General features: G+C 42.1%; 1 protein-coding gene across 1 annotated transcript in view; it reads left to right on the top strand.

Annotated features, from left to right (window-relative positions):
• The window catches only part of LOC108899048 (disintegrin and metalloproteinase domain-containing protein 12), a 69,719-nt gene that overhangs the window by 8,282 nt on the left and 34,646 nt on the right, over positions 1-26,791 (top strand). The window contains exons 2-4 of the mRNA XM_018699311.2: positions 2,459-2,580; positions 4,776-4,849; positions 25,550-25,628. Of these exons, the coding sequence (XP_018554827.1) occupies positions 2,459-2,580; positions 4,776-4,849; positions 25,550-25,628 (275 nt within the window). The remainder of the gene's footprint in view (positions 1-2,458; positions 2,581-4,775; positions 4,850-25,549; positions 25,629-26,791) is intronic.

Raw genomic sequence — 26,791 nt, 5'->3', positions numbered from 1 at the left:
CACCTAGCAGTGATTTTATTGAGCCAATATAAATGGCACAAGCTCTCCTTGTGTACACGGGAGCATAAAGGGAGCTGATCGTGGCCAGAACTCTCCTTTATTAAGACCTCTGTTTACACTCTCCTTTATTGAACGTATAAATAAGGCCTCGGGTCCTGGTCCCACTTTTACCGCTCCCTTAATACCTCTGGTAGTTCTTATAACGTTCTAGCTAACAAAAGCCACTTACACACTCTGCACACACACATACACACACACACACACCGCAGCCCCGCCATGCTCCTAACTTTACCAAACGTCTCTCCCAAGCATGTGGAAAAGAAATGGGCCTACAGACTATTTCCACTAATATAATGCCATTTATAAGTGGGAATTAAACCTCATAGCGCACCACATTAACAAAATGGTTATTCACTCACGGACTTTGAAGTCAGAGAATGAAATGCTGCATGCTGGTGAACCTCGTCTTTAAAGTTAATGTGGAGCATGCCACAGAAAAGGCGATGGCCGTTCCATCTGTGTGTGTGTTTGTGTGTGTGTCTGTTGGCTTCATAAATCGGCTAACCTCGGCGTGGACTTGACCTTTCTCTGTCAAAACTTGTCTCTGTTCTTCCCCCTCATCTGTTGTGTTTATCCATCCGTACTTTTCTCAGAGGTTGTCATGTGTTCCCTTACTCAGCATGCCCACCTCCTCCCCCAGACGGTGTGGTTTTCTAAGACTAATGAGGGTAGGATGCTTCCTCCCCCCTGCTGTTGTGTGTGTGTGTGTGTGTGTGTGATGCCGCACTCGTCCTTGCTGGGGCCTGCTTCTCATCATCAGGCTGGAGCTCGGATGAGGACTGCTGAGCTGGTCACCTCTGGCACTCTGCTATCAGCTGGAGCGGCTCTGTGATGAACTCCAGAGTGGTGGTTTCCTCGGAGGAGAACCAGAACAAAGCTCAGCTGGGGAGCGCCGTGCCTGACCTGTGTTATTAAGGCTGGATAATAAGCAGACTCAGCAATTTAGCCGGGGTGAGTCATGTGAGAGACGGGAGGGATGTGAGAGCCTCGGAGGAAGAACCTTGAATCTGCTGGTAATAATAATCAGTGATGAGTGCGCCCCCATGAATGTGTTTTGTGTTTGCATGTGTTTGAAATGCGATTCAAAATTAAGACGGAACAAAGTTTCAATTTCAAAACACACTATAAATTAGCCCAAACCACACGCATAACTTCTCACAAGTCACTGACATCATCCTCAAACTAAATCTGTTTCCCTGCTGTTTGGAAATGCCTGATGGAGCATCAGTGGAAAAAAAACAAGCAAACATTTGATTTAGGATGTTTGCACTGAAACAAATGGTGCTAACAACCCCTGCTGTTTTAGTAAGAGACCCGAGCTCTGAAATAGCTTCCCCGCTGTGGGGAACTGATTACTGCAGGAGCCCTGTTAGCAATGTCCTCCTGTGGCTCACCATTGCATTCTGCCACACTGTGTGCTCATGATGTACGTTTTAGAGAGATATCAGCGTCTGTCTCCAGTTATAAGTGGTGGTTTTATTTAGGATAGTGGCTGTTTTTTCCGCCACTTCATCTCCAGCCGGCATGCTTGGAGACATCAGTATTGGATTTTGGGGGAACGAATATATTCCTAAATGACTGGCAACACACCAGAGCTTCAAGAATTGTAGCCATTCGGAGGCTCCAGTTAACACCCTGTCAGAACAGAGAGCGAGGAGATAAAAGCATGCTGGGAACAATGCCCCAAAGCTACGTCTAATCCCTGCACTGCATCCTGGACACTAGCCCCGTGTTAGGAGTTATCGCAACAGCAGCAGCGGCTACCCGAGCCTCCTCTTTGCTCAAAACTCTCCATTCTTGAAGAACTGCAGAGATTTATGCAGCTTGAGTGGCAGAGGGGGTGGTTACGGTTTCGCCACAGGCTAACAATTCTCATTGCTTGATGTCTGAGAGTGCTGATTAGTGCTGTTGTATTCATGCCTTTATGGCAGAGGAGACAGACTCTACTCTACTGACAGCCTATAAAAAGGAGGTGAGCATATGTTCAGGAAGGGCGAGGATGTGTTGGAGATGGCGTTTTGTCAGTGTAGATAATTAGTTATGAATAAACAAAAACATCCAGAGAGTATCATTTGTGTGTTGTGACACAGAAAATCCATCAAATACAAACACTGTGATTTTGTTTTAAGTGACACTTTATACTGCGAGGCAGCTGTACTGGAAGGTTGTGCTCTGATGTTGCTAATGAACCCCAGGCTCAGGCCTTTAATGGCGGGGAGGAATTCATTATCAGAATTGTTTGAAAGAAATCAGTTTAGAAAATGTTACCATTGTTTGTGTCCACCAAAATGGATGTGGTCTGGTTTTACAGATGCTGCGAGAATTTAGGGTAAACGAGGAACACTTTGAAGTTTTCTCAGTTTTCTCACATTGTATTTCACATTGTTTTCTTTTACAGGGAATCTTTTGAGCGCGACAGTTCAACGCAGACCGACAGCAAAGCAGAAACACTATGGGACTACAATACCTCTTCAGCTTGTTGGACAAGATTGGAAACCAATCAGCCACCTCAAATCCCAGGTGAAGAAAATTAATTCAGACTTGCTCTGCTTCTTCTAATTGTCTGTTTGCCTATCCTGCACTCATTCGGATATTGTCTACTGCAGAGGATTCTGAATGATTCTGATTAATTTCATGGCGTTTGCTGTGGAGCCACAATCAGGTCCAAATTTCCACCTCCACAAAAGAAATATCACAATCTAGAAAAATGATTCCTCTGCTTCCCAGGGTATGAAAGCTTCTATTTTGGGAAGAAAAAAAAAAACTTTGCACACATGATACTGTATTTCATAATCAAACAGGCAAACTGCCACTAACACAACACATTCATGTTCCAAAGGGGATAAATCATTTTGATTTTAAATGACCTAGGGGAATTTGTCTAATGGCACACTCAGGGCTAGTACTGGGAAGGCTCTTAGAATTAAAAAAATATAATTTTGGTGCATTTTGTGTTGGACAGCCTCTAGAAGATTAAAATTACAACTTCCAAAATCAGGATTTACAAACATTTAAACCTGGATTAAATCTCAGATAGATTAAATGTACAAGTTTCACTTTGCATCTTAAATTTCGAACTGAGCTGCTGTATATCTAATCAGCTGTGTGAAATGTAACAGACTATTGATTCTGAATTTTAAATAGGTTTATAATTGACTTTCTCATTTTTCAGCCTAGCTTTACTGACAGGCTGTTTTTATATCCCCCCATTCATTATATCATAAAATTAACATCAGTCGTGAAATTAATGAATAATCTCAGTTGTTTAATGGTTAGGGAAACTGGAGTAGAGATCTTAGATCAACAAATTATACAGTAAGTTATCCTTAAACTTGATGGAGCATCTCAGTCTTAATGGAACGAATCCTGCTCACCTGTCAGGACTAAGAATCGGCGAAGTTAAAGAGTGCAGGACCACGTTCGGTCAGACAGAGATAGCAATCATCTCATGTCTCTTTGTGTTCAGTTCAGTACATTTCAAGCACAGACAGCTGCACAATGTCTTAGAAAGGAAGAAAACACCACACGACTTGCTGGAACAATAATGAAATGTTTGAAATCTGTGATCCTTGGCTCTGTTTGGTGTTATAATCCCAGACTTTATAAAAAAAAAAACCAAAATGCATGGCTGCCAGGCAGACTTAAAAACACAGCTTGGGTTTCCAGGTTGTGTTATTGAGTCAATTCATTTGTGGATTAATTTGTTCTGGCTTAACTGAACGGACTATGTGCCACAAGGTTTCTTTGGGATCTTATTACCGGAAAAAACAAAACAAAACCTCAGATCAGCAAATAGAATACCTTCGATGAAGGTGAAATTAAGTTCTAATTTGAATATATTCCTCCTCTAATAACAACCCCAAACACACGGTGTGTTATGTATATTTTCCCTGAAGTTAGAAATGGCAGTTATGCAGTGTGAGGGAGGTCAAAGGATGCAAACAGAACGCTGTGTGAAAGTAGCAGGAAGTTTAGTCTCACTTGGTTTGTGCAATGATACTGCCTAAAACCTTAAGTGTTCTGCTTCCATATCCTCTTATGATCCACCAGACATTCCTCTCCACGTGGGGTGGTGGATGACTTAACCCAGAGCAGCGCTCTTTGCCACAGTTGACCCAGATTGAACAACATGTGTGAAATGTGTTTGTGTGTGTGGCAGAATGTGATATGGAGATTGAGAGACAGAGGATTTTTTTTTTTTTTTTTTTTTTTATGTGTGTGTGTGTGTGCGTTTCTCTGCCTGAGTGAGAGCGCAGGAGGAAGGAGGTTATGTGTTGACATGTGGATGAGTAAGTGTGTGTGTGTGTGTGTGTCTGCGTGTGGGCGTGTGTGCACGTGCACCGGCATTGTGCTGCGCAACACGACTCCTGACAGAGGTGATGCACGACTCGGTGCCACTTCATCCGACTCTAACAGAGACACATGGCCTCCTCTCTCAGAGTTGTAACTCAGGGGTGCGAAGTCTTGTGGCTTTCCGCAGGATTAATGTCAAACGGAATAGAAACATAAGCTAATCCTCTCTGCTCTTGTTCTAAGATACAAAGTAGCTTCATAAGGATCCCCAACCACTCTCACCAATTGAAAACAGTGGTCTCGCATGTTTTCTCACAGTGCTGGGTGGCTCAGTCAAAGTTTCATCAGGATTTGAAATGATTCCCGGAGTCATTTTTCATCTCACTCACCACCACCCCACCCCCCGTCTGTTGTCTCCTCAGAGTCACCCTGCATCGCTGAAGCTCCTGATTGAAGCGGAAGGTGAGCAGCTGCTCTTGGCTCTGGAGAAAAACGAGTAAGTGTTCCCTTCCATTCATCCTCGGCCTTAGCTCGGGAACTGAGTGCTTTCTGGAGTACAAATGGGTGACATATGCGCTGCCCAGGGGCTACAACTGGGGCAGTAGCCAAAGCTGTGTGTCACACAAAACAGCCGGGGAAGGGGAGGGTAGAAGGCTTTTCCTCTCTTGCATTGCTAGCACTGGCATGGCGGTGCTCTCTCTGCGCTTTGGTCTTTTTCGTGCGCTGAAACAAAGACTTGAAAGACAGAAATTCCTGAATACATCAGTCAGACATTGATGAAAACCGACATCTTCCTCCTTCTTCTCCCTCTATATTTTCATTTGATCTATTGGTATGGCACAGGGGAGAAGGAGGCTTTGTTTGAACATAGCGCACACTCAGCCTCTCTGTGTAGTAAGACACTATCAAAACAGTGTCATGTCAGGGGACTGTCGAGGAGGGGGAGCATTGGAAAGAGATCAGGTTATCGGGATGGGTACAGTTTGACAGAGACGTGGCTCTGGATCTGTTCACAGGAATACTTGTCATCTTTGCATTTTTTTATTTTTTTTTACACAAGGGCTGACTGAACACGGCCTCGGTCTCAGACAGCCTCCAAGTCGAGTGCACTGCTGAGAAGAATGGGATGTGATTGATGGAGCAATATGTTTTCCATCCAGCTCTGCTGCCACACATGAGCAACCAGGAACAAGCAGAGCTTTCTGCCAGATAGAGAGAAAGAGAGAGAGGGAAGTGAGGGAAGAGAGAGAGAGAGAGGGTGAGAAAGACGGAGCGGATGGGTTCTTATGCCAGAGTCAGCCATGAATCTCACTTGTTTTCCAGACTTAATATATGTAAATTCCACCTGCAGACTGTGGGACAAAGCTTTCAACACCAGCGACTGCAATTTTATGGCTTACCTACTTTGAAAATATTTTGATGGGAAATCATACTCGGTCTTTCTGTCGAATAACATTCCTGCTTTGCACAGGTGGGGATTTTGCAAAGCTGACTTGCAGATTGTCAAATTTTCACCAGCCCCATTTATAGCAGGGAATTACGTTCCCTTACAGGAAAAACATTTCATTTCAAAACGGGGGGGTTAACTTTTCTCCTGTGATCAGCTGCAGTGGAAAAACACCTTACATTCCCATGCATCAGCCGCATGAGCCTCGTCCAGCGCGGCTGTCATCGTTGTCCAACAGCATTAAATGTGAAGTCCGCAGTTGAGCTTGAACCCCGGGCCAAGACGAACAAACAGAGACGATGAGAGGTACGATCTGGATCTTTGTAATGAGCTTCAGCATGATGGAAAGACTTTACTCAAACAAACCTCTATGCATTCCAAATGCCAGTCTGTCAGAATGAGCTCTCAACACTTGCAGCAAGTCTGGAAAACAAGGTTTGATTACTGGCAAGGGTTAAATTTTCATTGTCTGCTGATTCTCACACCCAGCTGTGATAAGTCAAAATCTAAATAGAAGCTACTTTATGTCGTGCATGTTTGACAAGACGGATCACGTACAGCATGTGGACTTATTGTTGATTGAGTTTGCTCTGTGGATCGGTGCAGCGAAGCCAGAACTGAACCTGTGCTGTGCTGACACGAAGCGAAGGTTCTTGTCTGAGGTTGCTGGCAGACTGGCTGCATGCCGTTGATGAAATCCAGTTGTTCAAACACAGCCAGCATCTGTAGGGGAGACGGGGGAAAAAAAAAAAAAAAAAGAAGTGGGTCCAGAGTGAAATGATTTGAATTAAAAAAAACCCAGATTCATTTTTTTTGTTTTCTCAGGTCTTCGTCAATAAACATCGCTGGCAACAAAACACAATAGAGTTGCGCTGACAGCTGAACGTAACCTTTTCTTCTGTACTTGAGAGATGAACATGCTCTCAGTGCAGCTGAACTCACATCACCCCTGCTGCGTAATAGAGGGTAGAAGAGGTCACTTAGGAAGGCTGGGATGCATGAAAATTTTATCGCAAACAGCTTGAAATAATTGCAGGTTCTGTTTTCTAGGAAGGACCATTGCTTATTTGTTGCAAAACCTAAGATATCCTTATTTAACTCGGTGTATTTAACAGCTGAACTAAAGGCCAAAAACAAGAAACAATCTATTTAGAACACATCTCTTAAGTCTCTGTATTATGTTCTTTTGGCTTGGTGGCTGAATTATTGTGAAGGTCTGGACTTTGACATTTGAAAGTCTTATGTTAAACCTTCAGCTTGATCCCTGTTGGCCCAGTAAACCTAACCCCTTATATTAATAAAAAAGTCCAGTCATCTGCTTTAGGGAATGAAAATCATCCTCCGTGAACTTAACAAAAGTGTTAAATGCTACAATCAGTGACTTCTTATATCCATTTCGAGTCTGGGTAGCAGATATTATTATCTTTCCAGTCCATTTGACACCAGCAGCATGCTGAGCTGTCACATACCATCAGTCTGTGACTTTAACAGAGACAAATTCTCTTGGAAAGAAGTTATGAACTATGGATTATGGACTGATAGATATGTATAATAAGTGACAATTTGTTATATTCCTCTATGGCTCCCTCCCAGTGGCATGTCTAGTTAAAAGAATAACAATGTAAGTATAATATTGCAACTGTTACCTGATCTTTTGGTATTACCATAAGATGTCCAATAAATATCTTGGAAGATGTAGGCTGTGTTGGGTGTCTCCTTGTAATGAATTACTGATAGTGAACTGTGTGCCCTGTCGGTGGCACTGATGACATTTACCTGCAACATGATGAAAGCGATGCTTCATAATACAGAGAAGTGTTTGCAAGCCATTCTGGTCTGTCCGCTCCTTGGCATTAAGGATCACAGAAGCAGGAGACCTCAGATATTCTTGCAACAAAAACCGGACACCTTTTAAAAGCAGCCTGTTGTTGGGATGGAAAAGGGCATCTGCTGCCTAGAGCGACGTGTCAACCATGTGAACTGGTACACCAAATTACGGTTCAAAAGATGACTGCCTGAAAGATCAAGAACCCTCTCCATGTGGAAATGCAGTCATTTTTTTGTAACACACCCTGCATACTGCTGTTTCTTCAGATTGAAAAACTGCAATAAAAACATTGCTTAGTTCAACACTGTCAACCACAGGTTTTAGATCACAAATTTTTCAGTATCAGCATCAAATCAACTTCTTACATACATTTTTGTGTGAGTAAAAATAGGCCTCAACAGAAAGAGAGACTCTCAACATGAAGGGCATTCTCGTTATTATGATCATTATCGACGGTGGACTCATGGGAAGTAGTCAACAGATAACGTATAAAAAAAGACCATGTATTACAGAGTTGATTTTAGCTGCCAGTATTTCTGTAAGAAATGTGTATTTAATCATTAACTCTGTATTCCTCTGTGGTTAGAGTTGGAGAAACCAACAGTGGAAAAACTCTTAAGTGCATGTTGATATTACAAGATTTCCTTAATGAGAAGTCTGATTTCACTGTTCAAAGCCAAACCTCAATCTACAGTCAGATCTGTGTCAGAAGGTGTTGTTTAGGATCACAGATCTGATCAAAATGACGTCAGTCTCAAATGCTGTACTTTCTTTGACCATACCATAAAATGGCATAAAACTACCTGATTGAACTACATGTAGCTTTTAAAAGATCCTCCATTCCCTTTGTTCTTTATTACCTGAAGGTTAAGGTCCTTTACTACATGTCAAGGCAAGACTGAAGAACCAATTTGCTCCTAATGAGGCAGCTAGTGTGGGTTTGTTAGTGTTTCTGTGTGTGTGCGTACATGTATGTGTGGGTGAATGAGAGGCTTTATTAAGCACTTTGTCCTGTTGAGGTAGAAAAGAAGCTCTCTATATATTAATATATACATCCATTGACCATTTTATAAAAGTGTATTCGTTTTCTTTTTTCACGTAAGCAGAGGCATTTGTTTATTCAGTTCCTTGCCTCTGTTGGTTGAGGAAAACCCTGAAGTTCATGCACATCTCTACCAGTAGGGACAGTAGTTGAGCTTTGACCACTGGGTATGGAACCACTCCTCACCAAGCTGCTCTAGCAACTCTTGTTGCTTTGTGGCTTTGAATGGGAGGCCTCCAGGCATGTCAAGATGAGTCCCAAGCTGCACAGGCAGTGTGCTCTCCATCCATGTTTCCCTTTCTAATGGACTGCAGGATGACTGAAAGGAGGCCTGGGGCTTGTCAGCTGGGTGGAGGATGCTCTTGGTTTCCTGAACTTGGGGTTTCTCCCTGCTCATCATGTTGTTTAGCTGTAAGCACGAGGGATCTAAGGGGTTGGCTATCCATCTTTTGGAATCTTTTGTGCTGCAATACAAACAGACGCAAAGGAGCACACACAGATGTGCAGACACACACTTTAATCTTGCCTTTTCCCTGGACAGAGGGCAGGCAGAGGATGTGTTTCCTGAGTGAAAAACTTCGGCAAACTTCTTCTATCTCTGGTGCTTGAAAGAACAATAAAATTCAGCCTGGTCAGTATCTAGACACAATTTGCGTATTCGTAAGGATGTTATTTAACTCCATATCTCAGAACAGCCTACTCCTGGGGAGCTGAACAAACAGAAGGTGAAAAATGCCACACAAATAACCAACACTTACTGGGGGAAAAAAGACATCCCTGTGACCTCCTTTGTAGAGTTATTGTCCTCTGCTGCTGAGCCACACACAGATTGTTTGAGGAACATCAAACCCAAAAGACACCCGTGTGTATCAGATCCTTCCTGTTGTCATTAAGCCAGGAGTGAGACAACGAGTGTATCAAATCATTCCCCAAGTCATTAAGTCAGAAATAAGACAAAATGAAAAATCTTTTTTTTCATTTGGGCTTCAGGGCTTACTCAAGTTGAAGTGTTGTTTGTTGACAGATGTATGACAGATTTGAATGTCTGTAATAACTACTACTTAATATTTCTGAGCATGCCAACGCCAATCTGCACTTCCCTGATGAATAACAAATGATTTATAAAAATAAAAGCTTCCTCTTGAAGATCTCATTACGCACTTTCTTCCTGTAGATACCTGCAAGCTCAGGATCTTTTGCTGGAGTTAGAGTAAGAACACGGTAATAGAGAAGAGCACAGCAATGAAGGAGGGAAGATAGAGAGATTAAATGGGTGATTTGAAGTATCCATCCACTAAGGCGTTAAAGCTTGAAATACTGTTTGTGCTCTTTCTGCTATGCTTCAATAATCACAATGGAGATGACATCTAATTACAGCCTTGGTCTTGATTATCTTATCTTTAGCCAACTGGTCACATCTCTGTGTCCTGTCAGAGCATAATTGGTTTGCCCTCTAACCTATTAGCTGAGGATTCCCATCACAAATGGAAATGGACAGGTAGGAGGTGGGCGAATGACTCATTGGCAGAATTGTACCGAAAAATATAGTGAGGGTCACTGTGGAGAGGGCAGAAAGATCCCAGTCCATTCACTAATGACCGGCATGAATGTATATACACACGTGCGTGTGTGTGTTTTGGCATGCGCATATATATATATATATATATATATAAAGTTTGAGTACATGGAATGAATTCAATTCTGAATATAAAGAATGAAACTTGAATATATGCCATAGTGTGTGTGTGTGTGTGTGTGTGTGTGTGTGTGTGTGTGTATGCTTTCACCAACACTCATTTATTTTTCTGCAAACAGACACATACAACTTTCTTTCATCAGCAAAATTCAAACCCACACACACTCACCATGCTCTAAAATTCATTCAGAACCACCAGACCCTATTTCCCAGCAAAGGATGCACTAAGGTTAACTCTAGCCTTTGTACCTTTCTTGTTACCCTTGTGGCTGCAAGGCCATGATATACTGTGATTCATTAGTTTCAAAGACAAGCCTTGGAAATGGGCTCGTCTCTGTCCGGAGCCTGCGCCTTTTAACTGCTTCCTTCAAAAGGGAATGTTTTTTGGAAGGAGCTTCCATCTTTTGAATTACCTTCTCAGAAGCCGCAATTATTTTCCAGCTTAGAGCAGCAATTAATAAGGTGGACTCACCACTCCATGTTTCTAATTAATTAGAAGGCACCCAGTAACACTGGAGAGCTCCAAGAATGACTTGTCCCTTCCCTCGGGATGGAGAAGAGTGAGATGCAAATGCACGGTATCCTTTAAAGTTCTGTGTGTGGCTGCATGAATGCATTTCTACTAGTCTGAAGCCTTCCATCCCAACCTAACCTTAAGCTCACTTCAAAGCCCGACGGCAGACAACAATTGAAACTATTCTCCTGTTGTCACTTTTCCAGGTTCAGGTTCATTTGGCCATTATCATCATTTTATCTATTTCAGTAATTTAAATAATCATTTCTGTCTGATGTAGTCTTTTGCGTTTCCACACAAAAAATGTATCTACTCCTTCCCAATATATAAGATGTTTCCTACTTCACCAAATAGTCTACTTTACGTGCACTGGAGGCTTCAAGTTTCCACCGCACACTTCTGGATGTTGTATGTGCAACTGACCCCAAACTAGTCGTGATGTCACAAATCATCTCTGTCTGTATATGTGTTAAACTCAGATCTAAGGTGAAAGAGAAATCTTGACCCCTCAGCAGATGAGTGTGAAAGCAGCCGTCTGGAGTCAAACTGCACATCCATCACAATAAGCAAAACACATTTTTTTCAGCACAGGTGGGGGCTTTAAGTATGAAACAGAAGAAAATGAATATTAAAAGTTTTTTTGTGCTCTGAGTCTTTTTCCAGACAGAACAGGAGTCTCAGGACTCCAGCTGGTAGATTTATTCCTCATCCTCCCTCCCCTTTACCATAAGGTACGCAGCCAACTGAAACTTACTGTAAGCAGCTTTCTCTCTCTAGAGGACGAGCCATCACTCACCTTCACCGAATAACCTATACAGTCCTGCAGATAAAGATGTGATAGAGGTCGTAATGGAGGCTTGGTTTAGATGCATTTCAGATGAAAACTGCAGTTTAAAAATGAAATGACCAAAGTCAACTCATTCTGATCATGCTTTTGATAAAGGTAACTGGGGGTTTGGTGCCTTGCTCCCAGGCACCCTAATGATAGGGAGGGGGGGAGCAGGCCACGTTTCCACAGCGAGATTAGGCTGCAACCAACCTGTCAGAGGCCACAGGGGCTGAGGCTCACTCACTGGGTGCTGTTGTGCTCACGATTTTAGAAATGAGAGGACTGTTTTTGTGTGTGACAGCAAACATAGAGGCAACTAGACAGCTCTCACCCTGCTGTTTTCCATCTTTTATATGAGTCATCTTATAGGAGCCCCTTTCTTGCATTATTATGAACCTGGTGCGCAAGATTTTGGAGTTAAAGTAACAACTCCAAGGCTGAACAATAACCTGTTTTATTTTACCAGTAAATGCCAGTCTGTCATTTTAAACAGGAGCCTCTGCGTCTTTCAGGATAAGATTGCATTAAAAGTTATGAACGGGGGAGGGATTTTGAGAATAGGCTAAGCCGTGTGTTTGATTTTCATACCTTTATGTAACTTCTGTCTAACATATAATAGAGCATAATGTAAGGCTTTATCCGCAAGAACATTTATTGCAAGATTTTTCAATTCCAGGCGGCTGATAAAAGAGCATATTATTTTCTTCATTTCCTACTCTCCATCCATCTTGCGAATGTGTTTAGAGAGATTCTTGTTCATGAACATGACTTCAGGTTTTATCCATGTATGTCTACTCTTTACTACAGCAGGGCACTATCAGATATATATGTACTGTTTAGATTGGATATATTGCTGAACAGCACACAACGTTAAGGGCGTTGTTTTTTGTTTTGTGTGCCTCTGCTGAAATGCCTTACCAAAGAATGTTCTTATGAATACAGAAAGCTGGACATAAGGTGTCAAAAGCCATCAGAAGTTATGATACTGTTGCCTTTCACACATGTATTGTTACATGTTATAACACATTAAGACAATAGAGAGTACCCACCTCCATGTGTTGGTTAGTTGCAGGAACATAAAATAGTATATAGTACATTTTTTGGCATGCCTCACCATGTTTGCAAGCATTTTAGTGTTTGAAATTAAGAAGACAAATCAATGAAATTTCTTTGTGCACCGGGTTATTCACTGTGAATGTATGACGACAATTCTTTTTTATGTTCAGTAGAGAGAATAATTTGACAATGAGTTGCCACAAATTACTAGAATTGCCCATGATGGCATTGCAACATGCAAATAGAGCTTTCTTAGAGGAGTTCTTTGTACTAGTAAAGTTAGTTTTAGCATCTGTTAGCCGAGGCCCTCTGTCTTCATCTTTCTGTTTAATGCTCTTTCACTCAGATTTATCCATCTTTCTGTGTTTTTCTCTGGCTCACAATCTCTCCCTTTCACCTATTTAAGCAAACACTCTCCATAAATTCAAGTGAGATCTCATTTTCTCAAGGCTCTGGGGTGCCAAAGGGAATAAACAAAAGCTGCCAAAGTTTTTGACCTCTACGACTGCTGACCATAAAGATAATCAGTCCAGCTTCACAGTCCTGGCTTCCATCCTCCCTCTGACAGACAGACAAATATATCTGCTGCGGTTACAGTGTGAGTTAATGTCAGCCGGGGAGGGAACGCTCGCTTTACTTGACCTCCATCCTGTTCTCTCCGTTCTCACAGTCGACTGACCTTCCTATGACCAGCACTCCCTGCGTGTGAAGTCACTGACTGAGCGAAGAAGCCACGTGTGGTCATCAGTCAGACGGTCAGATTTGGGCTGAAGGAAGCCTGTCTCTTTCAGCTGATGTGGGAGATTTTTTTTTCTCCCCACCCTCCTCCTGTTGCCCTAAACATGCTCACGGAGAGCAGTGTCCTTGTGAAAAATGACTGCTGGATGGAAAGCAAAAACAGCATCCGCTCCAGTTGACTAGCACAGCAAAAAAAAAAAAAAAAACGAACAAAAAAAAAACAAAACAAAACACCAGCAGCAGTTTCCCTCTCTTGCCCTAAAAGGTATAGCATCTCCGCTGACGAACCTCTCCAAAGATGGCGAGTTCATTCGTCATTTTCTTTCCTTTTGTGTTCCTGCTTTCTGACTCATTTAAAACGTCAAATCCACACAAAATTCAATGGGAAACCTGTGTAGGAGTTAGAGTTCAGATGATTCTTTCATCGCTAAATTTAGCTTTGTGATAAAAGGAAATGGTGCAGAGAAAGTCAGGGACCTGGAGCTCGGAGTCTTCCCCCGTCTCCATGTCATGCAGAAAGCAGATGCTTTTCGTTTCCCATCCCACTCGTCATTAAAGTTTTGACTCTGAGGCCCCAACGGTGCTGAGAGATGGACACACAGGGAGTAGACAGAGGCAGAGGAAGGATGTGTGATGACTGGATCGGACTGTTTTTGCTTTGTCAGATGAGGTGTAAAAGCAGTCCCCCTTCTCTTCTGTCTACCTGCCTCTGTGTCTCTCCCTCCTCGCTTGTTTTCTTACTGTCAGCAACTCCCTGCTGGGATATGGGACGCGGCAGGGTCTCCATTGGTTGGCCCCTGTGCTCCTCACTCACTCACTCACTCTCACCTAATCCCTCCAGCTCTGGGGACAGGAGAATGAGCTGCCAACAACAATAGGAGCTGCCAGAGTTTGATAAAGAGGCTGTGGACTGCTTCGGGGTGCAGGGACCCTGTGGAATCGAGGCCCCGTGTCCATGACACAGTTGCCTTAAAATCATCAACAGAGTTCGGTTTCTGCAGCACAGGGGTCAGGGGCAGGTTGTAAATTCACTGAGGGTTAAGGAGGAAACTGCATTTGTTGACACATAGGCTGAGAGAAAAAGCTATAGGCTGTCCTTCCTGAAAAGCAACAAGGCATATATTTATTTGGCAGGAGTGAATGCAGTTGTCTGATGTAGGAATGTAGCTACTACTATTGAGGACACTTGGTCTTGAGGGCTTGTTCTTGTATTTTTTCCTTCAAATATGGAGGGATTTAGCAACAATGAAGGAGTTAAAGGAATATCTCAACATTTTTGGGAAACACATTTATTTCCTTTTCTGACAAACCCTAAGCAAAGCCAGCAGTCTGGAGACTTGTCTTCACTGTGAGGTTTCCAGGCAGGCAGTGGAGACTTCAGGAAGTCAGTACACCCTACCAAGAAATACTCCCATACAGTCACAAACTGATGAATTGCAGTCTTTGATTTAACAGAGATAAAGTCTTAGTGAACTTTCTAAGTGCTAGATTGGAGAAGTTATTACCTTCAAACAGAGCTAGGCTAGTCTTTATGCTAAGCTAACTAGCTACTCTCCCTCTCTCTAGCTCCATATTTTACATTCACATCTAACCCTGGGTAAGAAACCGAATAAACATCACCTAGAATGTCAACTATTACTTTAACATTGTACACCTGCAAATGCCACATGGTGGGATATTTGATTGGCTGATTCCTTGTACTTATATTGAGAAATAACATCTACAGAAAATACAGTTGAAAACTGAAGGGAATAGGTAAAATATGGGGGTTGTGTGTGACTTGTTTCTATAATCCTGGTCCAACAATTGATTATTTTTTTTTTTTTTCAAAATGCCAATGAAAATTAATAAATGGATGTTCAGTGTGTGGATGCAAATCAACCTGCGCTCACCTTTTATTTATGCTCGATGGATCATCGATGCTGTAAAAATGAACGAGCCCCAGCTGTGCGCTCCATCTGCGCACGCCGATGTGTGATGTGATGTTTACAAACAATCTCCTGGAGAAAGCCAATAATGTTCCACCTCCTGTGCACATCAGCCGCACAACAGAAGCTGTATTCCGTGAAGGGATCAGTGGAACATGGATGATCGATGAGCTAGTAGTGCATTATTGGGAAATCAATCACCAGCATTAGAAGCAGGGTGAAATGATGTTGAGAGCCGATTTAAGGAAGTGTGACATAATAGAATCTTTTGTCAGCATTCACTGCAGAAATCAGGTTTAATGAAAGCTGGCGGAGATTTATGAACACCGTGGGGTTAGGAAATATATTGTATTGCTTAATGAATTGGACATTTAATTCCTCGTCTTAGTACAGACCCCACCTGTTGCAAATGCATGAGGATCCTGATCTTGCACGCTACACTAAAGATTCATTTCTCTTTAAATAATTCAATTGTTTTTGTTCTGTCTCCTCCAAACTCTAATCTTATAACCTTCCTCTCCTGTCAGTCATCGCCTGAAAGAACACAGGGTCAGGGTGCGAGAACCAAACCCACGTTATACATCAAAATCAGACTTTTACTAGAAAGAGGGAGGACATCTCCCTCACTGACACAATCGCAGGGGTGAAAGACATGAAGGGAGGGAGAGAAAATTTGTATGCAGTCCTTAATTGTTTGATTTCCCTGGGGGTGTGCAGGGCGGGGGAGAAGGGCAGGAAAAAAAGAGGAGGAGGGCATACAAGTACAGACAGGTTTAATTAATTGAAATACTGTTTTTCCTTTTTTTTCCTTTTTTTTTTCTGTATGTGCATTTACCTTGTGAAAAGAATGATCGCCTTGATTGTTTGAAGCTCCCCAGTCACTCATTAGTTCAAGCATGAGGTTGCAATGAATATAGATGCATGAGCTTTGGGCCTTGGGCCAGTTCTTTGCAAAGCATTTGAATTAATGGGAAAGCTCAAAGCTGTTGTATTAGCATGACCCGTCCTGGAAATGACTTTGCGTTCGCCCCCTCGGTGTCTCCTCCCATTCTCAGCCTTAACCCACATAATGATCAGGAAAAAAAAAGAAAAAAGATGGAGAAAACAGACAGAGAAATAGATGATGCAGTTAATTGTTTTGAAGCTGCACGTAAAGCTTAGTGTTTCCACTTGGAATGTATTCACAGAGGGGAATATAAATTAAATCTAGTCAATTTCCATCTGTGGGCCATCAATATTTCCTGATTTTTGCTACAGGCATGAATAGAAAAAAGTGTCTAAAAGGTTGGTTGGTTGTTTGGCCCATATTACAAAACAGAGAGATGCTTCTACGGTAGTGGTATCGAGCCTGGGTTTTGAGATATCCACTTGCGAGATTTTCGTCTTCACCTCAATACAATGGAGATGAATGAAATTTTATTTCCACTGCCCACACTATTGTAAAAGAAAATGCACTTAAACCTATCATCTTTTTCCAGGGGCCCAGGCCTCTCTGTCACAACTTAGTGGTTTTATTGGGACTATATCTAGAGTAGAAAGTAGTTCAAATGAAAACGTTTGGGTGAACCAACCCTTTAGAATTTTGTTTCAGAGTTTGCAAAAACACTTCTGGATAGCATTACAGTTCTTGCCTTTTTGATTTTCCAATGCTGAATGCACTGTGAGTTGAATAAGTAGTTTAGGAAATCAGGCGGGGGAGTGTTGTGGTTTGCTGATAGTGTTGAGAGAAAAGAATGTGGTGCATGATCTGTAAGCCATGAGCCCGTTGTGCGTGGAGCACAAACACAATCCACAACGGAACATGCAGCGATGCTTGCGTGCATACAAGCGTGCGCACATACACATGCATACATGCACAAATTGTGCTGAGCTACCAAGGCATGCAGTCGTTCCAAGCACGCAAGTAGGGGACACACACACACACACACACACACACTCCACGCTCTCCCTTGTCCCATCTCTCTCACACCCCCTACATGACACACAACACACAACCCGAGCTGGTCCTGAGGGAGATGAGGAGGCAGAGCACAGGCATGCTCTCTGCCACAGAGGAACAGAAGCCCTGGAGGCAGATGGGAGTAGAAAGCAGGATGAAGGATCTCCCCTCCAGTGATCCACAGCAACAAAGGCGATTTTAGAGACTGCTGCTTTGGCACCCGGTATAATTAGTTTCAGATAAAGATGTCACTGGCCCATGCCACAGAAAAGAAAGAAAAAAAAAAATCCACCTAGCACAATATTTTATATTTTCATTTGTTTTCCTGCCATTTAAATTTCATTGTTATCACTTGTTTAATAACAAGTATAAGGAATATTTAAGCTTCATATTGTAATTGAGCTGAAGTGGAGCATTTGGAGTTCACACTGTGCAGATCAACAGCCTTTGATCAGTCACATGTGATTACTTTTCCCCTCACCCTTGGGGATCAGTGATATCATGAGCAATAAAATGACTATTAATGTCTTTTTTGAAGGAATGAGAGAGGCTTGCCCTGCTGTACCCCCTCTGAGCGAGCGGAAGATTACGTTTTGCAGGGCGATCATCGTCGTAGACGCCGTTTGTCTCATTCGGCGTGTGCTTGCATGCCTTTAGGTGACAGACGCTCTGGTGTAAGCAAAACACATGGGAGCCAGATGTGACTTGATGTCACATGTCAACAAGTGACAACAGGCGAGGAAACAAAAGAGGGATTGGACTGTTCAGTTTAAAAAACAGCAGACTTCATCTGATTCAAGTCTGCACGTTTCTTGTAGTTACTCTGTTTCTAGTTATGCTTTTGTGACTCTTACAACGTGCCTGTGTGTAGAGATAAGACATAAAACCAGACAACCGATGAGAAGTTCAATAAACATAGCCTTTTATTATTTTCTTCCATTTTCATTGTTCTTGTCTGACTGGAATGATCAGACAATACGTCACTCTGCACTAAACTGTGGTGGAGCGATAGACAAAGTGTTCCCATAATATGGTGAGGCAGCAGCACGTGTGCTGAATGTGACACAGAGTGCAACTGTGTTGAGGGACAGCTGATACAAAGCAAGCCCTCATATCCTAAATGATGCGTTTGTCCGCGCCTTCCAAGCCCATTTCCAATGCAACCATTCCAAAAACAACTCATGAACGTTTCCTGGTCTTCCCCCCACTATGGTTGAAATCTCATTAAGTTAAGGCAACTGAAACAGCTCGGTTAGGATGGTGGTCGTGGCTATCAGCCACTATCCACTTTGGCTTTTTGCCTAAGAGCTTTTGTGGTGGTATAACAGTATCACACCACTTCCACCTTTTCTGCTTAGGGAGTCATGATTCTTGCAACTGTATAATAATAACCACTGGTTTTTCTTAGGGTTTGAACAAACAACTAGTGCTGTTGGTTTTCTGGTGAGGACACGCTTCTGGTTTGATTCCTGGAGATGTGAGGTTGCTAACATCATATCTGTATTCTCATTACCTCTATTTCTTGGTCCACTTATCATACTATCTTACTTGATGTACACACTTAGCCTTTTTTAGCTGTATAGTCAACATGACTAAAATCTAAGGACCCTGGCTTCTCACTATATATGACATAGTCTGTTATATTTCAAAACCAGGGCAGTGGACCTTTTGGTGAGTTGACCATCTTGACTTTACTTTTTGTACTTAAAGGCATTATATTATCTATTGCTTTTATGGTAACCAACAGACTTGTGTATCTCAGTATAGTCTCCATCTGTATCACACACTTTATCAAAGATTAGTGTTGCATTTCTGTCCTAATTCCAATTATCTTATCCATTGTTGGGGTGGCATCCATCATCTCGTCCCTGTAATTGGTATCCTGTGGAGTCATCCATCACGCAGACATTGCACAGAGATGGCACTTTATTGATTTCACGGGGCATGCCTGGGCTTAACCACATCAATCTCTAGATGACAGTCACTGCAATAATTGCATGCCACCACTGCTAATGGCTATTCTGTTTGACCATCCCTCTGACCAATTAACCACCCCGGGATGCCACGCAGGTGTAAGGAATCATAATGAGGCTCTTATGACTAGTTGAGACCAGGATAAAGCCCAACCAGGCCTGCTTTCTCACTGTAAAATAAATATGAGAACTTTTCGTTGCTGCACTTTCAATGCAATTGACTTTCTTGACACGAGCCAAAACCAACACTTTTTGTACTTTTGCCTTGGCTGTTGGACTTAATGTCGACCTCAGAGCCAGGGGTGCCACAGAGCTGCACGTTAGATCGCTACTGAACAAGGTAGCGTATATAAATGAAGTCAAAACCATCTGCCACGACTTTTGTTGGTCTTTTTTTCCCCCTTCCTCCCTCTGTCTTGAGCAGAAATCATTGGCTGGCATGCTCCAACGGGTCTGTTCATGACATGCTTCGTGAAGACTGGGAGTTGCATTGAGCTCAGGGTAAGCAGGGGGAATTCTGCTTCTCTGCTCTACTTGGCACTGGCCTGCAACACTGCCTGATGTCAGACAGATCACAGCCAGGAAGACTGGCCCTCTTCCCTTGCTCCTGGAAAAAAAATGTTTCTAACACTCAGACAAGGTTTTTTTTTTTTTTTTTTTTTGGCTTGGGGGGGGTTTGCACTATTGTAGGTTTTCTTGCACATGATCCCACTTTTTCCCCACTTTTTCCAAGTGAGGCTGGGTTCTTGCCACTTGCCACATAAAAGCAAAGGGACATTATTACTACCACATTGCCTCACGAGTCTCTCTGTTGAAATGTAATGTACTAATTGCAGCTCCTAGATTAGGTTTTACGAGAAACGTACTTCTTTGATGATGATTTCATCTGCTCTAAATGTTTATATTTACAGCTGTCCTAAATAACTTTCCGTTACAGAACAGAGCTTACAAACGCTAAAAAGCTACTAGCTTTCTCCAGAGGCCTAATGCATAGCTTCTCATTTATCATAGTTAACTGTAGGATTTGTCCAGAAGTCCCTGATTAGGTTGTCTGAGTTTAATGAGACATGTCGGAGACTGTGACGGGGGAAATCGCTGCACATTGATCTACCTCGTATTCCAGCTGTGGTAATGAAGGCTCCGGTGTCAGTGTACTGGCCATAGGAAGTCAGTTAATAATATTCACATCATTGACTCCAAAAAGAAGTTAATATACCTTTGAATATACTTGTGTTGTTGTCACAGAATGTGTAAGTGCTAACCTTTTCTTTTCTCAGTTATTCTTAGTAACCCGATTGAATCAAGAGAATAGAAAGGGAAGTTGAAAACCCATTAGTAACCACTGACTGAAAAATAGCTTATAGTTTATTCTGCCAAACAGTACAGCTCTATAATGGCCACAGCATGGGCAAGGTTGACTCTACTTGGTGTATTTTTTCCCCACACTTTTGTCTCTGTAGTCCAGGCACTTGATAACAGTTTCTCAGGGAACACTTTCTTTCTCACAGTAAAGTTTCTCTTCCCCCACTTGGCCCTGTAGTCACATAATCAATTCAGTATTTTGTTGTTCCTCCAACATTTGATCAAAAGTGTCCCAAGCAGTTTGAACTCTCCTCTCTCCCATGGAGAATGTGGTTTTTACGGCCCGTGCGTGACTCTCAGCTCAGCTCTCGGTATGTCTGCCTGTGTGCTTTGGTGTTTTGGTTGTTGCCATAATCACAGCGCGAGATTTTTGCACAAGACAACAGTCTTGAATCCCAATCGATAAGAAATTGATATTGCATTAGCATGTAAAAGCTGCAAAAATTCTTACCTCAGCAGTGGAATGTCATCTTTCTAGGTCATAACACTGCGCTCACCTACAAATGAGACCTCCCGTTTGCTGTTGATTGATTAGGCCTGTTGCAATTCATATATATCACACCTCTCCACTGACTCTCCTCACATACAAGCAGAACAAACACTAACAATGTAGAAACATGTAACACAAAGATGGACTTTGTTGATAAATCACCAGAGATGATTTTTTTGGTCATATTTTCTCCATTAGCACATACACAGCAGGAAATGTGTTGGAATTGTTAGTCATGACATTTATTTATTCTCTATGTGAATCTATTCCATTTAGATAAGACATTGTGTAAATCCTGGTGTTATTTCCCTGTACAAAGACAGGCAGGAGAGGCTGACAATGCTGAAGAGATACAACAGACAAAATATGATAATTTAATGCAGGAAGAACAGAAGTGACATTTAGTAGCTGGCATTCAGGATTAGCTTGAAGTGACTTCATTGTCTTTCTGTCTGCGTCGTCGAATCTACTGACAAGCGAATCGGACTCTTTCCCTCACCTAATATAATTTCTTTCTCTTCAAAAGTTTTTTTTTTTTTTTCCAGTTTGGAGACAGCATGACAAGATGTAAACATAACAACTGTAATTATGGGTATTGCACCTGTCTAACTGATAAGGAGAAAGTTAACAAATCTCTCTCTGTCAGAGTTTTAAGACAAGTTCATGCAGCGGGAGCACAAATCTCTGTGATGTTTACCTCCTGTTGTGTCACACTTACAGTTGTGTAGGTGTCAGGCCACATGCACTTGGGGCAGGTTCGGTGGCGTTAACAGCCGAAACGTGGCATCTTCTTGCTGGCTCTTGGTGCCTCTTCACCAATGCCAGCTCCCTGTCAGGCGGACTGAGCCCTGTTGGAGGCCCGTCCCCGTAGGTAATACATTTTTAAATGGCGGGGGGGGGACAACCCCCTTTCTGCTTCTTTCCCCACATACCTCATTAACTTCCCACTGATTGATAAACGGTGAGCTGCTGCTGCTGCCATGCGAGGCGGGTGGCTTGTGGAATTAGACACAATATAGCCAGCTGGGCGTTCATGGCTCAGCAGGGATGAGATGCACCTACAAGTATTTCTACACTTTGTTAACGTTGCAAGTAGAGTTCATTTTGTTCTGCTATATGTTCTCTTGCGTTTATATTGTGCAGATTGCAGTGCTTCTCTAGTCTTGTTGTAGTCAATTAAAGGAAGGATTTTTCAAGTCTGTCTTACACCAACATTCAGGTGTTCATCTTAACATTGGTTTATCAGGTTATTGACTTTATGCTTTCCTCAATAAAGCACTGGCATTTACCACAGTTGCCAGGAAACCTCTCATGAGTGAGTGAGTGAGTTAAGTCAGTTACAAAACCAGTGGGTCTCAGCAGGTTGGCATTTACAGTAGTATACCAACCAAAAAATGGCAATTACAAAACTCTCTTTTAGAAATTTCATTTACTACTGATTTTCCAGTGGTGACTAGGTCTGCCGTCTGTTTTGACACAGATATGGCCACCACTGGCCTCTCAGTCTTTTTGCTCTCTTCTTTCACCATGCAAGAAACAATGCAAACAGTGCAAGAATGCCAATGGAATTGATCTCAGCATATCTCATTTAGATGGGCTAAGGTATGGTCTCTTGGTTTTAACGACAGAAGTGCCCCTGTTGCCTGAGTTGTAGCTGAACCAGTCTTGGAATTGAATTAAACTGCTAGTGTGAAAGTAGTGTGACAGAGATATGAGACTTAATTGTCCATTAAATAGAACAGATCCATGCCTAAATGCAGTGTCAGCAGGGTCTGTTTTGAAAACTCTCTTTGCTGGTGATTCAAGGATGCTCTGACATTTTTAAAGTGTAGAAACCATGGGCTAGGTCAAAAGAAGGAAGTGATTTCTCCCTGTTAAACAGCCCGGTGACATTAGCTAATATATTTGTTGTAATAAACTCAGTACGATTCAATCAGATACCCTACTGTGACGTTGGTTTAATTCTTGCAACAACTACGTGTCCTCTCTAAGTGTCCTTGAGTGAGACCTCCACCCCCTTCCCCACATTCATTCATTGAAAGTCACAAAAAATAAGTAACATATGGATGACACATGGGTGCAACATGTTCTTGTATACCCACACTCCCCCAGAGTGTTGCAGGCAAGCAGCGATGCAGACACATACACACACTCACCACAATGGATTGTCTGTTGTGGGCAGATGTTGAGGTTGTGTGTCCGACTGAGAGCACAGACCTAATTAAGACTGAAGAAACACATCATTTTATTTGGCTCTCTCGACTCTTTGGCCTTGCTTTGATCCAATGATTATTACCAGCTCTTTGGCTCTGCAGAGAAGTAGAGGGCGGGGAAGCATTGTGTCTCATGCTGACAGCTCCCAAACAAAATAACCCCCCTCCCTGGGTTGTTACAGCTGACACTCCCAGCTGGGTTGTCAGCGGTGAGGTCAGTAAGAGAATCCAGCTGCCTGCTGAGGTTTGCTCTTCTGCTGTGGATTAGCACCAGCCAACCTTCTGCTGGTATCCTACAGTGTAATACTGTAACATGCGCTCACTATATGTACAGCACATGGACGCAGAAAGGCACAGACACTAACCCTCACTTGTACAAATTAGGAACACAAATATATGTACTCATGCTGTGATAATCAACCCAGGAGGTCTCCACATTGCTGTTGCTTTTTGGATCTCATTTGTTAATCTCTCTCTGCTGTTGATCCATTTTCCCACCAACTGAGTTTCCTCCCTCCATGCCAGAGAAAGGAACACTGTTCACTAACCTCTGTAGGTGGCAAGAAGGGCAGCCAACATCATAGTAGAACTGTGACGGCATAGAGTTTTTTTGTCTTTGAGATGCCAGGACAGCACAGTCCAGTGGGTGTGTAGTTATCGTCCTGTATAGGCTTGTAAAAGGCCACAGGAGGCTCTGAAAGGTTTGCTGGTTGAAGGACATGAACAACAGTTAATGGATTTTAATGACCCACAGCACAAAAGAAATGCACCAAAACATCTCAAACCAAAATCCATTCCTTCGCTGTATATCTATATGTTCACTCACAGTTCTTCCCAAAACACCTTGGCTATACAGTACCTGCATAATAGCTGCCACTGAAGAGCTGAGCGTGGTTTGTTTTCCAAAAAACAGGGATGGCACACTAAAAGCGTTATCTTGATGCGTTATCAAGCAAAGCGACAGCACAATAGCTTTTTCTTCTTTCAGCATTCCTCTCTCCTCTCAATATTTGAACCTTTGCTGACAAAAAATGGAAAGAATACTTATTTTTACACACTCAAGTGTTAGCACTGACTAACATTATGTTGGTTAAGGCTGGAGGAAGCTGTAGCTGTTTTACAAAAAAAAAAAAAAAAAGCCTTACAGTGTTTGCCTGGCAGAAAACTTTAACTTGGATACAATTACAGGTACTTATGTCACTGATTAATTTAATTAATAAGCCTAAGAGTCTAGATCCATTCTAGCAGCTCTGCGAGGCCAAAGGCACAGCAAGACATTGAGCTTAATGCTAATGCCAGCATGGTGGCATACAATGACAGTGCTACTAATGCTGCTAATGACAGACCAACCAACAGACCACCATTGCTGTCCCTAGAGCCATGCCACTAGCATGGCTATATAACATAATTGCAGCTTTGAGTCCACTACCAGTAATGTTTCCTATGACAGAGTTAAGTCTGCGCTTTGTCAAGATTGGAGAAAAAAGCAGGTGGTAGGCACCACATTACCGCAATATTGCAGAAATGTCCCAGTCCTACATTCTATTGACCATGTATAAAAGTGGAAAGAAATTGTAACAAAGGAGAGAGCAGTGCTAAAATCCCAGTGTTTGCCTCCAGCTGAGATTTGCAATGTTGATTTATTGTGCTTTCTAGATATAAACTGTAAATGGATCACTTGGTGTCACTTTATAGTGTTATTGATTCCCATCTGTAACTAAAAATGATTTTTTTTTTCTGTATTGCTGTCAAGAAAATCTCCTCATTCCCGTTTTCATAAGATCGTAATAATATGTCTATCTATAATATGTTATCGTCCACAATGTGTTAGCTAATAACTGTTCTACCTTATGACATGGGATTAGTTATAGATTGATATTGAATGTTCATGGTGCATGCACGCGGTATAATAGAATACATCAGCCTTTTTACCCATTTTTATTCACTTTCTCAATGCCCACAGCTGCTCGGTTCAATTTATGCTCTCCTAGAGCAGGGTTAAGTTTTGAATCGCATCAGACTGTTTATCTTTCATGCAGGCCAGGCAGTGGCGGAATGGCTTAAGACACTGTAATTGATTTTTTTTGGATAAAGCCCTAAGGGTCACTTCTGAGTGTTTGTGTTCTGTTTATCCTTCCTAGGGGGCTGTTTGCAAGTAACTATACAGAAACCCATTACCTGGAAGATGGCAGCGCAGTCACAGGCTCTCACAACTTCACGGTATGTCTTAAACAACTTTTCATTTTTTGCTTTTTTTAATCAAAGCTGGCACAATAACGTTATGATCTTGAATCAGTGATGTTTTCTTCTTTATCACCCACCCTTGCAGCTTTCATAAATGCTGGCCTTTTTTTGAACTCTTCGTCTTGTTGGGTTCTGCTTCATTGTGCTCTTATTAGGGTCAGTGAGGAAGTAAAGGAAAAAAATGATGTTGCAGTTAGACCCACTTTTAAACCTCCTGGAATTGGGCAGTCTTGCGCATAAAGAAGCCTGTGTAGGTGAGTGGGCCCATTTTCGTTCTCTGCCAACAGATTCATATTTGATGAAATAAAAGGCGGACAGAGGTCAGAGAGAAGACTCAGTTTTAGACAACAGCTTGAGTCTTTTATAATGGATAAGCTTAAAACCAGCCCCCAAAAAATGGTTTGTTACACAGCACTGCAAGAAAATATTGAATTAGTGAACATCTAAGTGCACTTCAGAACTCACACTGACTGTGAAATATTCAGCACCTATCATTGCACTTTATGAGCCATGTACTTGTTAAATTGAGATTGCACTTCACTATCTAAAATACATCTGTTATATCTGTCAAATGACTTGTAATTTGTCACCAACTTTGACTCTAAATCAAGGCACATGTAGAGGGTGCAGTGTGATCTTTTTTCTTCTTTTATGACTTATCTTTATGAATTTACATCAGTTTATTGTCTTTCTTTATTTGCTTTATTGTTGCTCATGTTTGGGATGTGGGCCTCATCCAATTTCTTGTGATTTGCATCACTACTGTGATTCTGAAGACTGTAAATGAATATTTCCCATCTTCATTAAGCTCTGCTTTCAAATACAATGGGCCTCTGAAAACATCCTCCATGGATCCATAAATATCTTTCTCTGGAAGGATATTTGTTTTGGCTCAGAAACAGCAGGACTATTAGGAAACTACATATGTGGTGTATTGTAATGAATAACTATGATCATGTGGAACAGTTTCTATGCCTCAAAGCTTCCACCTGCTCGCCTGATTTCAGGGATATGATTATCTGCAGTTTGGGAAGCAATTTAACGTCAAATTTTTGTTCAGATAACCAGAAAGCACAATAATAGACAGCCTGTGAGGTCTGTGTACAAAACGAGTGGCCTACTTATAGCTGAAATCCACA

The sequence above is a fragment of the Lates calcarifer genome, linkage group LG23 (genome assembly GCF_001640805.2).
Source record: "Lates calcarifer isolate ASB-BC8 linkage group LG23, TLL_Latcal_v3, whole genome shotgun sequence".
Classification (NCBI taxonomy): Eukaryota; Metazoa; Chordata; class Actinopteri; family Centropomidae; genus Lates; species Lates calcarifer.
The sequence above is the reverse complement of the archived record's forward strand: the minus strand, read 5'-3'. Positions and strand labels throughout refer to the sequence as shown.